The sequence below is a fragment of the Bos indicus x Bos taurus genome, chromosome 19 (assembly GCF_003369695.1).
Source record: "Bos indicus x Bos taurus breed Angus x Brahman F1 hybrid chromosome 19, Bos_hybrid_MaternalHap_v2.0, whole genome shotgun sequence".
Taxonomy (NCBI): Eukaryota; Metazoa; Chordata; class Mammalia; order Artiodactyla; family Bovidae; genus Bos; species Bos indicus x Bos taurus.
Genome location: NC_040094.1, coordinates 42890167 through 42905340, shown reverse-complemented (window position 1 = coordinate 42905340; position 15174 = coordinate 42890167). Strand labels below are relative to the sequence as shown.

Here is a 15174-nt window from a genome sequence, read left to right as displayed (position 1 = left end):
GTGTTTGCCCGCGTAGCCGGATAGATATTGCCCTCATTGTACCAACAGCCAGGGTTGGGAGAAGAACCAGGTGCTGGGTGATGCCAAGTGACTGGTGGGACTTCCTTGGTCTTGGGGCCTCACTGGAACCCCTGAGCTGTTGCTCCCCTGCTCCCCTCACTCCTGGACTGGGGTAGGGGACGTCACAGGGAGGCGGGAGATGCTGTTGGGCCTCCAACCTCAGAATGTGGGCCTTGCCTTCTCCCCTCACACCCAAGCCATCCTGCTGACTCTTCCTCAGCAGGGTTTCTGGGTCTGCCGGTTCCTAGAGACTCCGCCCTGGCCAGGCCCTCACAGACTCACCGGCTCATCACCCCGGCCCGCTGGCCTCAGCATCTCTCCTGAGGCCTCTCTCTTTCTGTCACTCCAATGCCCTAGCTCTATCTTGGACTCCTCTTTGTTCTTTGCTCTGCCTTTGCCTGAATTTTGATACCCGTTTTCCATCTGTGCTCACCTCCTGCCCACCACTGATTAACCTCTGTGTGCTGTGTTCATTCACTCAGTCGTGTCTGACTTTTGCGACCCCATGGACTGTAGCCCGCCAGGCTCCTCTGTCCATGGGATTTTCAGGCAAGAATACTGGAGCTGGTTGCCATTTCCTACTCCAGGGGAATCTTCCTGATCCAGGGATCAAACCCAAGTCTCTTGCATCTCCTGCATTGGCAGGTGGATTCTGTGCCATTGAGCCACCTGGGAAGCCCATGGTCAACCTCTAGGGCTTAATTTAAGGGAAGTTTTAAAGCTAAACATGTTCACTGTGCCAAATGCCATGCTGGCTACTCGCCATGAATTGTCAACTCCTCTCAATAAATCTGCAAGGGAGGTTATTAAACCCATTTGATAGGAAGCAGGCTCAGAGGGCTGCAGTGACTTGACCAAGGTCGCATGGCTGGTCATTGGGGGAATCCTAGGCTGGAACCCCAGGTCTGACTAATCTGTGAGGCCCTGCTCCCCCCCTGGCCCCTTGGTGTCTCAGCCTATGTGTGGGTGGCATGGCATTGAATCTGGTCCCCAACTTCTGACTGATGGAAACTGCTTCTTTCTTCCACTCTCCAGGCTGGAACTGCCCAGGACCCCTTCCTCTCTTGCCCTTTCCCTTACCCTCTCCCAACCTGTTGCTCAAGGCTCCTGACACAGCTATTGTGATTCCCAGGTGCTGACTTTGCTGGCGCTGGAGTTCCCACAGCCACGCCCCTGCCTGGGAATGCCGTCTCCCACTCCACCCATTCAGGGATCTTCCTTCTTTTAAACCTGAGTCAAACCTTTCCAAGAAGGTTTCCATGTGCTACCCACCCCCCCTGGTGGCTCCTCAGCTTTGGGCTCCCCTCAGCCTAGGAAGCAGAGTAAGCTCTAAACTCCATCAGAGCTAGATCCTCCATCAGATTGGGTGTCCCCGAGGGCAATGGCTGTGTCTCCCCTGGCAGACTAGAGTAATTAACAGTAAATTAACACACTGAACACTGCTATGGGAGAGACAATTTGTGGCCCCCTAAGGCACTGTAGGAAGCTACAAGGGAGGGTGCACAGATTATAGACACACTGGGCGGGCTGAGAAAGGGGAAAGCCAGGTGATCCAAGGTGATGGAGTGAGACTTCCTGGGAGAGGAGGGGTCCGCCAACCCATCTTTTATCTGGATAAGGGCGAGGGGCATCTTCCTTCCCCCCTTTTCCTTTGCTGCCCCCTCTCCCAAAGCGTGTCTCGCGTGGATGCCAGAGTGGCCCTTGAAAACACATCTGAGAGTGTCACTGCCCTGCTTAGGACACTTCAGTGCCCCCAAAGTGGTCAGAGCACCTCAGCACAGCCTTTGTCTCTCGGCCTCTGTTCTTAGTTCCCTCAGGCAGATCCAGCCTTCAGCGGTGGGCCCCCGCAGTGCTTAAGAGCTTGCATTCTCCAGCAGAACCACGTCTCACGCTTCTGTGTCTTTGCTCAGGTGCTTCCCCGAGCAAGCAGGCTTGTTTAGCATCTATTCATCGTCAAGTTACAGCTAAATTAAGAATTCCTCTAGGATGCTTACCCATCCTGGGATGGGTGGGATGACTTCCCTTTCTGTGTGTTCCATCAATCCTTCATCCCCATGACAACCCACCTACCCACTCACCATTCATCCACCTTACTCTATTTATCCATCCATTATCTTCCGTATATCCATCTACCCACTCACCTGCCAGTCCCTCCATCCATCTATTCTTCCTTCCACATTTCCTTACCATCTTCCCTTTCCTCTCTTCCTTCCTTCCTTGTTCTCCTCTCTCTTTTCCCTCCCTTTCACTGAACATTTGCTTTATGCTCTGCGGTTTACAGAAATCATAGCTTAAATTTACCTGTCGGATTGAGGCTTGGCCTTAAAAAGGCATGAGGGCTTTGGGCAGAAAGAAGACAGAAGCAGAAATTCACGCAGAGGCTGGGAGATGGGTGGGAATGTAAGGGTCTGTGAGGCAACTGGGCTGTTGGGGTGGAGCTCTGTTTGCACTGGGCATCACAGGTAATTGACTAGAGATTGTAAGCCTTGTTTTTTTTTGAACAAGGAGCTAATAGTAAGTTAGTGAATCCTTCTGTTGTTGTCCTTTGACCACCTAACCATTCATGTTCTTAACAACCCGAATGTGGTTCTGGGGTGCAGACACAGCTCTTTTCACCCCACACATTCTCACCCTGCCTAGCTCAGATTCCTGGGTAACAGTTGTTAAACACTTGGCACTTTTAAAGCAGGTTCTGCTGTGTGACTTTGGACCCGACCTTTCCCCTCTCTGGACTTCAGTTTCCCCATCTGTAAAGTTAAGAGACTAGATGACACCTGAGGCCCTTTCCATCTTAGACTCTCTGGCAGGAGGGGGCTTGTCTTTGAAAAGTGAAACTTACAGTCCAGGCAAGCTGGGATTGAATCTTGGCTGAGCAGCTTCCTTTCTGTGAACCCTTGAGAATTTCCTCAGCCTCTGAAACTTCTGCATCTATAACGTGGGATGGTCAGTCTCAGATTTATCAACTCTTGCAGCTGGCAGGCTCAGGCAGGCCTGCAGACACAGAGACACTTGAATCAGCCCATTGGTAGTGTCAACCCAGCTTCTCCCAGGACGCTTAGCCTAGATGGGCAGGCTAGCCTGGGAAACCAGCGGGTGGCAGAGCTTTCAAGGGGAAAGGGGAGCCGGGTGCTCCAGGCTCCTGATTGACTCTTGTGCCTGCAATCCTGCCTGCCAGCCTGCCTGCTTCTGGCCCCTGTGCCAGCTCTGCCTTTTTGGTGACAGATGCTGAGGTCTAGATCAGTTCAGGTTCCAGCTTGTCATTCCTAGAAGTGGCAGCCCTCAGCTCTAGCAGACATAACCCTTGCTGTACACAGGTAGCTGGGACTTGGTGAGGAGAGGCGGTGGGCAAAGTGAAGGAGCTTGGGCAGGGGAGGGTGTGGAGAGATGGGGAAGGGAAGGCAGGGGACCTGGACTCTGCCAGGAGGAGAGGAGAAGCCCAGCTCTGGGCAGACCCTCCGGGTGGGAGGTGATCTGAGAATCACAAGGAGGGCTCCAACTGGTCATTTGACTGTGAGCTTCTCTGGACCTCAGACTCCCTACCTGGGACATGAGGAGGACCCTGACTGTCCCTTTCTTTCCCCCGTGGCTGGTGGGGGGCAATGCTAAGAAAAGACTCTAGACATCAGTGATTAGAGAAAGACTTGGTATCTCTTCCAAGGAAGAGGTATGGGAATACCTTAGGGCACAGAGGGTTTGAGGGGCCCAGGTTAGCTATGGGGCTAGACAAAAGAGGAGGAAAGAGTTCTTTCTTGGGCCTGGACAATCCTCCAAATGTCTCCTAAAAGCCACAGTCCCTCAAGTCTGGATAAATGAGGCTCTTGAGCCAGTGGGTGTCAAAAGCTCTTTCCCTCTGCTGATGGATTCAAAACCTAGTGGGTGGACGTTTAAAAAGAAACAGGATAAATTGCATAGTCTCAAAGTATCTTCCTCCAAGTATTTATTAGTTTCAGTGAGAAAAACAATACTACCATGGCGAAGCCTAGCAAACCCACTTTAGCCAGTGAGCAAGGTTAGTGTCATCAGCCCTGAGACACATCAACACATGTCTCTGATGCCTGAGATCATGCGCTGAGAAGGTCATAATGACACATCTGTGGTCTTCTTGTCAAAATGCATCGCCTCAATCTGATGTTGAGAAATTATCAGAAAAATGCAAACTGAGGGATATTTTATAAAAATAACTGACCGGTACTCTTTAAAAGCATTAAGGTCTTAAAAGACAAAGAACGACAGAAGGGGCTGTCGAAAACTGCAGGACATATGATGACTAGTGAGCGGAATCCTGGACTGGCTCCTGCAACAAAAAAGGGTCATCGCTGGAGAAACTGGTGAAATGCAAGAAAAGTCCATGGTTAATTAACATTATTGGGTCAATGTTAAGGTACTGGTTTTGATCATTGTGTAATGTTTATGTGATCTGTTCATACTAGGGGAAGCTGGGTGAAGGGGACACATAGGTTCTGTAAAATTTTTGCAACTTTTAATGAAAATTGAAGATAATCTAAAAATAAAAAGTCATAAAAGATCTCTGTCCCAGAGCAGCTGTCTATTTGTGAGGGAGTCAGAGAAACTGGGTGATGGGAAGTGTGGATCAGAGACAAGAGAATTCAGTACTTCCCCGATGCTCACTGCCTGGCACCTTTATATGTTGTTAAAGCTGCCTCCAGAAGCCTTCCAGATTGGCCCTGCCCACATCTTATCATAACCATCTCTCCGAAAGTTTTCACCACTGCCTCTGCAACATGGATAGTTCTGGATCTGTTACATAGCTAGTGGGTGGAATAGTGTCCCCCTGAACTTTGTGTGCACCTGGAACCTCAGAATGTGAGCTGATTTGGAAATAAGCTCTTTGCAGATGTAAGAACTGAGAGAAGATCATACTGGATTAGTGAGTGTTAGTTGCTCAGTCATGTCCAACTCTTTTGGGACCCCAGGGACTACAGCCCACCAGGCTCCTCTGCCCGTGGAATTCTCCAGGCAAGAATCCTGAAGCGGGTTACCATTTCCTTCTCCAGAGGATCTTTCTGACCCAGGGATCAAACTCGGGTCTCCTGCATTGCAGGCAGACTCTTAACCTTCTGAGCCACCAGGGAAGCCTAGGGTGGGCACTAAGTCCAGTGAGTGTCCTAAGATAGAAAAGGACACGCAGACTCAGAGAGATGATGGCTACGTGAAGACAGGGCAGAGACTGGAGTTGCGTTGCCATAAACCAAGGAGTGCAAGGAGCGGACAGAAACCGGAAGAGGCAAGGCAGGATCCCCCTCAGCACTTCCACACAGAGTGTGGCACTTTAATTTTAGACTCCATACTCCAGAACTGTGAGGGAAGACTTTCGGTTGTTTTTAACCATGAGGTTTGTGATAATGTGTTACTGCAGCCCCAGGAAACGAATACACATGAACTGCACTTTTCTGATATTTATTCGTAGCTTCAGTAATTCGGGTCTGTGTCCTCTCTTCCCTCTCAGGCTGGGGGTTTCCAAAGAGCAGAGACTGTCTCTTCACTGAGACTGGGGCTCTGAGAGCAAGGGCTGTGTCTCCTTCCTCAGACTGGGCTGTCCTGAGCTCTCCTCCTTCCTTAGGAGCAGCCGGGTCCTCAGCACACAGTGCTGGTTCTGTAGGGGGCTGCCTGGCCCTGCCCCTTCACCAGTTTGGATTGGCATCGGTCTCCCCTCAACTGGCTGGTGCTGGGAGACTCACCAACCGCAAGAGGCACCACCCTCCTTTACCGCCACCTCCTCTTCCCCGGGGGGAGGCTGGAGGAGGCTCAGGTAATGGCCACATGCCACACAAAACCAGGGTTTTGTGGGAGTCCAGAGGTGGGGGGTACTCCAGTTCCAACAGATGATGCCACCTCCTAACCCATCACATTAACCCTTGCTGCTCCAGAAAGCTGCCCCTCTTCAAAATGTCAGGAACACCAGGCCGGGCTATTTACACCTAGATCCCTGTCTACAGGGGGAAGAGGGCTGGCCTTAGGATCTGAGCCAGGGTCTAGTGATGGGTGGGGGAAACGGTCAGAACTGTTTCTGATGCTGGGATTCCAGGGTCCCTGGAGGTTGGGAGTGGGCTGGCAAAGATCTCTTCCTGGATTGTGTGCGTGAAGGTATGCGTCATGGGTTCCCCACCCTCTTTGTCTTTTGGATTCCCCTTTGGCGAGGGGCAAGGAGGGAGCCTCTTGTGGGTTCCACTGAATCAAGTGAGAGGGAAGAAGAGCTCTTCCTGTGTCCCATGCTCCAGGGATTCTGTCCGTGGTTCCTGGCGGTGGAAAGAGATGGCGTGGTGGGCACCATGGAAGAAGCGGGTGCTGGGCTCTGCACTCACTGGTGCTCCCTGGGTCCCTCCGAACGCTGCATGTTTCTCTGGAGAGCACCCCTACCCCTCCACCGCACAGCCAAGAGCAACATCTTCTAACAAAGGCATCTCCTCCTTCAGCCCAAATCCCTGCTGCCTTTCACTGAGGAAATTGTAGGGCTGGGCCGGGGTGGGGGACCATTCTCTGGAAGGAGATTAAGAGTGTCTGTCAGGGGAGGTTGGGGTGGGGCGGAGCCCTCTCTTACTCACATCCTCGAGCGTCCTCAGCATGGCAGATTTGGGGAGCCCACAGCCTCAAGTGTCTGTCTCAGCATTGTCTTCTAAGCCCCAGTGGCGACGGGTGGGGGTGGGGAGGGCGGCTCCCTGACTTCTGCTTTGGTGGCAGTTGGGGAGGGGGCAGAGGGAGGCTCTGCTTCCATTCCAGGAGCAGTTGATCTAGGAGGAGTCCTGGAGCTTCCAGCAGGGGCTGTTGGGGCCTGTCTGGGGAGATGGGACGTGTCAGGCAGCCCCAGACACGACCGCATTCCTCCCAACATGCCTGCCGGGGTCTGTGGGACTGAGGGGTGGTGGGAGGGTGGGGTGAGGCCTCAGGGGTGACTTTGGAGGTTGTCAGGGAGACCTGAGATGGCTGAGGTCCCGATATACAGACATATGAGGCAGAGCTTGAAGGACCCCTGGAAATGTCCCCTGACCCTCGGAGCCTCAGGGATTGGGGACGCTTGACTCCACTTTCTGATGCCTGTGCTCCTCCACCCACCAAAACCCTACAAGGGGCTCAGACAATGGTGCCTGAGCCAGACCCTCCCATGGGGCTGCCCTGGTGGTCTGAGTGCCCTGGTGCCCCCCATTGCTGTTCCAGGGGTGTTGCTCCACCGGCTCTGGGGCCCAGGCTGGGCTACAACAACGCTACCCAGACTCTGCCCCACTCGACTTATAAAACCCTCTCACATCGATTGTCATGTTGTCTTCTTGAGCTGACTGCAGTAGGCAGAGTGGCCACCGAGAGTCCATGGCCAGACTGAGCAGGTGGTATTTACGCCCACTTTACAGATGAGCAAACCGAGACTCGGAGGAGCGTCAGGGCCTAGGTCACACAGGAGTAAACAGCAGAGTCAGGACTCCACTTGACTCCATGCTCTTTCCCGATGTCTTCTGTGACTCCCACCCACCTTTGGCCAGACTAAGCAGCCAATGCCATGGGCATACCCACAGGTGTGTGGAGGACCTTAGGGTCTGTGCTAAGGGCTGAGGAGAGCTGCCTGGATTTCTCTTTACCTGGGGCATTGGAGTGGAAGCCTGAGCCACTGGACTACTGGCAGGGCATGTTTCAGGAGTGTGACAGGCCCCTTGGCACAGCCCAGAAGGTCAGACTTGGGAGGGTCCCAAAGCCTCATCTCATTTTATAGATGGTAATGCTGAGTAGCATCTCTGTGCCCCATGTGACCTTGCCATGCTGTTGTTCCTCCAGCCAGGTGCCACCTGGCATGGTGGGCTTCCCCCAGGTGGATGGCAGAGGCTCACTGAATTAATGGGAAACTAACAAGTCACCAGGTTTATGGTGCACACAAGCCCTACTCCCACCGTCTTGCTGAGCCCAGCACATGTGCTCCCAGGGTCTGAAGGGAAAGCGTAGCCTGCAGGCCCACACCTCCTCCTGTGAATCACATCTGGCGGGACAAGAAACCCCAAACACCCTGAACAATGAGTTTCCAGTAAAATAAGACAGACATGATGAGGTGGATGAGAGGAGGGATCTGCCTGGGAGTTGGCACTGGCCTCTGGGTGATGAAAGCCAAGGGGAATGGAAAATGCCAGGCCCGCCCCTATGCAGGAGTATAAAACCAGGCATCCTTCTACACCTCAGCACCTTTCTCTTCCCTGCCGACTCGCTCACTTGCTCATTCACCTCTCTCCTTGGCACCATGACCACCTGCAGCCGCCAGTACACCTCCTCCAGCTCCATCAAGAGCTCCGGGGGCATCGGTGGTGGCTCTAGCCGCATATCCTCCGTCCTGGCTGGAGGCTCCTGCCGGGCCCCCAGCGCCTATGGAGGCCTGTCTGTCTCCTCCTCCCGCTACTCCTCCGGGGGTGTCTGTGGGCTAGGGGGTGGCTATGGTGGTGGTTTCAGCAGCAGCAGCAGCTTTGGCGGGGCCCTGGGCAGCGGCTTCGGTGGAGGATATGGCAGTGGCCTGGGTGCCGGCTTTGGTGGTGGCTTCGGTGGTGGCGTGGGTGGTGGTTTTGGTGGTGGCTTTGGCGTTGGTGATGGGCTCCTGGCAGGCAGTGAGAAGGTGACCATGCAGAACCTGAATGACCGCCTGGCCTCCTACCTGGACAAGGTGCGTGCCCTGGAAGAGGCCAACGCTGACCTGGAGGTGAAAATCCGTGACTGGTACCAGAGGCAGCGGCCTGCTGAGATCAAGGACTACAGCCCCTACTTCAAGACCATCGAGGACCTGAGGAACAAGGTGTGTGGGCCAGGCGGCAGGAGGTGCCATTCTAGCCACCTCACTCAGGAGCAATGGAGGCCTCAGAGCATTGATTGCTTTGAATTCTTAGACAGGCTAGCCTCCAGCCCCTTCTTCTGGCTCTAGATGACCCCAATAGAGCTGGTCTATGAAAAGATGGTCTCCTTTTCCCCACCTGGCTCATACCTCTCTGGACTCGAGACCCATGAGACATCAGGGGTTCCTACCATTATGAGTTACAGAAGAAGAAGTTGAAGCTTTGGGCTCTCTGTCCAAGGTCACATAGCAAATTAATGGCAGAGCCAAAGCTAGAGCCCTTGTGCTCCACCTGCCAGCTTGGGAGGCAGCAACCTTTTCTCCAGCCCAGGGGAGGAGCGAGGCTGTAACGGGACCAGGCTAGACATCCAAACCACTCATTAGCTCATTAGTCTGGGCTGTGGTGGCTGCCTCCATGAGTCTTGGCACAGGCAGCCCCTCCCCACAGCCAACAGGGCATGGAAAACCCACAGAGACAATCAGCAGTGACCCACCTCACGTGCCCCACACAGGAGGGGAGCTGGGGGGACTTGTGTCATCTGACTCTTGTTCCTTGCTCCCATATCACACCAGGAGTCTGCTGATCTTGATGTCTGGCTCTGATGCTTTGAGGGGATTAGGGAAATCAGATGATGAGGGAGGGAACTCTAGCCAATCCAGAGTTCGATCTATCCCCACCAACCCTTCCCCCACCCCCATTTGCTTCTTCTGGTTTGAATCCTCTGTGCCAGCTGGACCTCAGTTTGTGGGAAAGCCCCACTTAAGATCCTGTGCTCCGAGGGCTTGAGAAGGAGTGCATGTGTCTACAGAGTCTTGGCAGGCCTGGCTTGTGCAGAGAGAGAATTCAAGTCAGGAAGGGGGTCTGGAGAACCTGGTCATTCTCCTCAATGGCAGGGAACTTGAGGCTCTGAGACCCATCTCAGGTTTTGTAACAAGTCAGTGGTAGAAGCAGGACCCAAACTCAAGGGCTATTTATTTTAAAGCCAAGGCTCTTTCTACCCATTCTGATGAGCATGAGCCAGGCTGGACCAACAGGGATTATCCTTTAGGCTGCCATGGCAAAGGCTTGTGGGGAGTAATGGGGATTCAAGAAAAGCATGAAGGTAAAGGCCTGATGCAGGCTGAAGTCAGGTCTGGCTAACACTGTCCTTTCCACCAATGACCTGTGCCCTTTCCATCTGCAGATCCTCACAGCCACTGTGGACAATGCTAATGTTGTGCTGCAGATTGACAATGCCCGTCTGGCTGCTGATGACTTCCGCACCAAGTGAGTTTGAGTGGTGGTTCAGAGCACCCGGTCTTCCCTGGGTGGGGCGTTTTGGGAGCAGTGTTCCCTGAACAGAGCGTGCCTGTGTCAGGACGGCTGTGTGCAACCCCCTTGGGGCGCTTGTAAAAATACAATACTCTTGGGCCCCACCCTTGGGATTCTGATTCAGTTATTTTTAATAGGCTACTTGGGTGATTTTGATCCACAGTCAGATTAGGGAGCCACTGCTTCAGGGAGAGGCACTCCCCACTTCCCAACTTGTTCCTGAAGTGCAAGCGGTAGTCATATTGGTTGGCATCTCCCCTCCAGGAATTCTACAGCACAATGAACTATTTACTCCTGTCATTGTCCCCCTCCCCAGATGTTCATATCTGAGGAATAATGGGTATTATGTCTATCCATGCCAATCAAGACTGGCTCCATAAACCACCCAAGAAGGCCAACTATGGACAGAAGGGGGGAAGAGAACAGAACCACCAGTGTGACTGGGGTGGGTGTCTCATTTCTCTTGGGTCATTCCAGGTACGAGACGGAGCTGAACCTGCGCTTGAGTGTGGAGGCCGACATCAACGGCCTGCGTAGGGTGCTGGACGAGCTGACCCTGGCCAGAGCCGACCTGGAGATGCAGATCGAGAGCCTCAAGGAGGAGCTGGCCTACCTCCGGAAGAACCACGAGGAGGTGAGAGCTAAATGGAAAAGCCCACTTAGAGGGTTAGCTGGGAGGGAAGAGATGCAATTCAGATGGCTGAAGACAGCGTTCAGTCCAGGAACACCTCCGACTGGGGAATTCTAATCGGCCACCATAATGGATTGTTCTTTGGTTGTGTAGGAAATGAACTCCCTGAGAGGCCAGGTGGGCGGAGACGTCAACGTGGAGATGGACGCCGCCCCCGGCGTGGACCTGAGCAGAATCCTGAACGAGATGCGCGACCAGTACGAGAAGATGGCGGAGAAGAACCGCAAGGATGCCGAAGACTGGTTCTTCAGCAAGGTGGGTGGCATTCGGAGTGGAAGGGACCCAGGAACCCCTTTTCCCTGGAACTTCCCGTGCAAACGGTGCTTTCTTTTCTTCAGACAGAGGAACTGAACCGCGAGGTGGCTACCAACAGCGAGCTGGTGCAGAGCGGCAAGAGCGAAATCTCGGAGCTCCGGCGCACCTTGCAAAACCTGGAGATCGAGCTGCAGTCCCAGCTCAGCATGGTAGGGGCGTGGCCGGGCCTGGGGGTATGTGCGCAGGGTCTCGCAGGGAGGGAATGACCGCCCTCCCTGATTCCTGATCTTCTTTCCTTCCCTCACAGAAAGCATCTCTGGAGAACAGCCTGGAAGAGACCAAAGGCCGCTACTGCATGCAGTTGGCTCAGATCCAGGAGCTGATCAGCAGCGTGGAAGAGCAGCTGGCCCAGCTGCGCTGCGAGATGGAGCAGCAGAACCAGGAGTACAAGATCCTGCTGGACGTGAAGACCCGGCTGGAGCAGGAGATCGCCACCTACCGCCGCCTGCTGGAGGGCGAGGACGCCCAGTGAGTGCCTGGAACTCCTGTCCTGCCCCTGTGTTCACTCTCTGCTCCACCGCGGTGTCTAATGACCTTTGCCCCTTTCTGTCTTCACAGCCTCTCCTCTTCCCAGTTCTCCTCTGGCTCTCAGTCATCCAGAGATGGTAAGGCCTTCCTCCTCATCCAGTCTGAACTCAGGACCACCGCCTGTCTCCCAGCAGCTCTAGAATGTTAGATAGGGGCTTCTGGAGGAGTTGAGCTAGGGTCCCATAGTTAGCACCATGGACAGAGCCCCACATGGTCTTCCCACCAAGCCTGGTCCATTTGGACGGATCTGGACAGAACCATTTTGATCTCAGTTATTAGGATGCTCCAGTCTGAGGACACAGACTCCCTGACCTTAGGGAGCTCTAGTCTGAAAGAAATGTGTTGATAATATCAGTGCTGGGGCAAGAGCAGTGGGTGAGGTGGTAATCAGGGGACAGGGCAGTAGGGAGACAGTTCATTTAAGTGCCCTGGGCTCCTTGGCCTCTGTGCTCCTGATTTCTCTATTGCCACCCACCACTAGTAACGCCCTGTCTTCTGTTTTCCCTAGTATCCTCCAGTCGCCAGGTTCGCACCAAAGTCGTGGATGTACACGATGGCAAGGTGGTGTCCACACACGAGCAGATTGTTCGCACCAAGAACTAAGGCTTCTCTGCACTGCTCATGCCTAGAAAGCACCCCCCAAGTGGACACAGATTTCCCTGGGGGATCCCTTCTCCTGTCCCCGCCTCCCCCAAGCACTTGACTCGTGAGCCCTGTTTCACCCTTGCCCCTTCCAGCAATCAATAAAGCTTCATTAGCTGAGTTGCACAACTCCTGTCTCTGCCTGGTCATTGTCAGGAGTGGAGGTGGGGAGAATGCGGGGGAGGCATCTCTTGTGAGCTCTCAGAGCACCTGGCTGTGGCCTCTGGGACTGGGAGAAAGAACCTGGGGGCAGACTGGGCTCAGCTCCCAGGACTGCTTTCACCACCACAGAAGATAATGTGTGTACCAGCTAATATGTGGCGTCTCCTGGAACATTCATTCATTTACTCACCCCTCCATTTACTTATTCATTCATTCACCAGATATTATTGAGTGCCTTTTGCATGCCAGGCACTATGCTAGGTTAAGGATTCTTAACAGTTTGGTCTTTAGGGATTTGCATGTATATTGAAAACTATAGATCTCTTCCCACCCCCAGTAAGCATATATACATTTGCATATAATTTATGAGATTCACAGTTCCCCTAAAGCTCATCAATGGAGGTCCATGAACCCAGTAAGAACTCATGTTTTACTGAGAGTTTTGTCTCCCTCCATTCCACCTGCTCTTTCCTCCAGAGCTGGGTCTTCATCCTGCCTGCCTTTAGTTGACAAACAGCAAGTGGATTAGTGTCTGCAAGCCTCAGTTTTCACATCAGTGAGTTGGGCACAATGACAGTACCTACCCCAGGACTTTGTTGTGAAAATTCCCATGTCAGATCTCTACCACAGTGCCTGGCACATTGCCAGCTGAGAGCATGGCTGTGTGAACTTCTTCCTGTGCATGGTGACTCTTTTCCATAATGAGGGTGTTTTTAGAGGCTTTGGGAACAGATGGACTGATTTCGAACCCTGGGTCTGTTCTGAATCAGCTCCATGCTCCAAGAAGCATGAACTCTGCTTCTTGGAGTTTTTATGGGAATCCAGTGACTGAATGTGCACCGAGAGGCAGGGTTGCAGGAGCCTCCTCTGAAGGGGAGTGTCTTTTCCTCGCTCTTTGGAGGGCTGGAAAAGAAGGAGGAAGGGGAGGACCTTGCCTGGGTGAGTAGCGGAGATTCCAGAGGTGGGTAGGGCTCATTGCCCCAAGGTAGGAAAAAGTTAACTAGTCACTGTATCAGTTTCAACAACTCATTCATCTGGCCGCCTGAATGAAGCTTCCAGGGGGAGTCAGGGTGGGATTTGGGTTAAAGAAAAGGCAGTCTTTGAAGGCAAGAGGGCTAAAAGCCTTGGCTAGAATCAGACATCCTGAGTTGCAGTCGCAGCTCCGACACTGACTAGAATCTGGGCAAGATCCTCTTTTGCAAAATGGGGAATGAAAACCCTCACTGCATTAAGTCCATGTAGGATTAAATGATCTCATGCAGAAACGAGTTTAGCATTGTGGTTGGCACATGGTTGGGGCTCTATAAAATGGAAGTGTAAGAGCGTGAGTTATTAGGAAAAGGAATGAAGTAATGTTGGTTTCTTTGACCTCATCTTCACCTCAGGAAAGAGAGGCCATAAACTCCAGGATGTCTTTTTACCTGAGTGTTGCTCTAAAAGGGTTGATCTGGGGTGATCTCTGGGTGAGGATGGGCCATTCTGGAGGTGAGCGACAGAGTTTTGGAGGTATGAGGGAACGGTTCAGGGAGGAGGAAGGTTTCAAGGCTCTTTCTTGGAGACTGAGAAGAGATGGTTTTATGGCCCTAAAAGTGATAGACCCTGGTGGGGAGTGGCTGGATGACACCTCTGGGGAGGCTGGACCATGAAGACCTGTGTTCCCAGCTGTGCAACAGGCTCAATTGGCCTGGAGTCGGGGGAGTGGTCCACATCGGGAGGACAGAGAGCAAAACATATCTGTAGTCATAGGCGAGGACTGTGTGAAGATTCTTGGGACATCGCTGCCTCTGAGACGGTGGCGGATTAGTTTCCACCCCCAAGGGAGGTCTGCTTTCAAGGAATGTGAGATCTCTTAGACCTGGCGGTGGTGGGGCTAGCTTCATCTCCGGAGAGGCTGCCATTACTCTTTGGAGGGAATCGGGAGAGCGTGGGCTTGCTTGACAGAGAGCAGGCTCAGAAGTGGAAGGGGAGGAAGTCAAGCAGTGGGCTTTGAGGTGGCCCCACCCTCCTTAGCCTTCCCAGAGTCCCACATGGAGCCCACTCTTCTCTGATGTGCATCCCCCAACCCCACCATACCCCACTGGGAAAAGTGGAGCCAACACTTTGGATCCAGCTGTTGACCACTGCCCTCGTCCACAGGCCCTGGCACCACAGGTGCCCAGCTGAAAACCTGGGCCGTTTACTCTGACGAAGGCAAGACCGCCTCCCGCACCGCCCCCCTAGGTCTAGCTGATGGGGAACTTGGAGAGCGACTCCATAGCGCTATCTAGTGGAGGGAGCAGGAACTGCCTCTCAGAGTTCTGGGGCCGCCAGGCGGCCTCTCTGACTCCATTTCCCCCTAAGCAATTAGGAAGGAGTGGACATCTCTCTGTCCTCAGAGCACAAGGGCGGTGTGGGAAGGGCTGCAAAGCCGGCTCCTCCAACCTCTTCCTCCTCTTTGGGGCACAGCATCTTGCTCTAGGTCACAGGACGGAGAGTGGCCGAGCCCAGCCCTGCTCCCTCGTCAGGCTTGTGCTCATTCCTATTCTGTTTTCTGTCTCTCAGGATGAAGCTGAGAGCCCAACGGCACCAATATTAATTTCTCCTTGCTGACTCCAGGTTTTTTTTTTTTTTTTCCCATTGGAAAAGGTCCATTTTGAAATTCTGGGTCTG

At 53.3% G+C, this 15174-nt stretch overlaps 1 protein-coding gene across 1 annotated transcript; it reads left to right on the top strand.

Moving 5' to 3' along the window:
* Nucleotides 1-8126: 8126 nt before the first annotated feature.
* On the top strand, nt 8127-12492 carry LOC113877204 (keratin, type I cytoskeletal 14). The gene is made up of 8 exons (XM_027517093.1): nt 8127-8839; nt 10060-10142; nt 10665-10821; nt 10972-11133; nt 11217-11342; nt 11441-11661; nt 11752-11798; nt 12230-12492. The coding sequence occupies exons 1-8, from the start codon at nt 8183-8185 to the stop codon at nt 12322-12324; spliced, it is 1548 nt and encodes a 515-aa protein (XP_027372894.1). The 5' UTR covers nt 8127-8182; the 3' UTR covers nt 12325-12492.
* The last annotated feature ends 2682 nt before the right edge of the window (nt 12493-15174 follow it).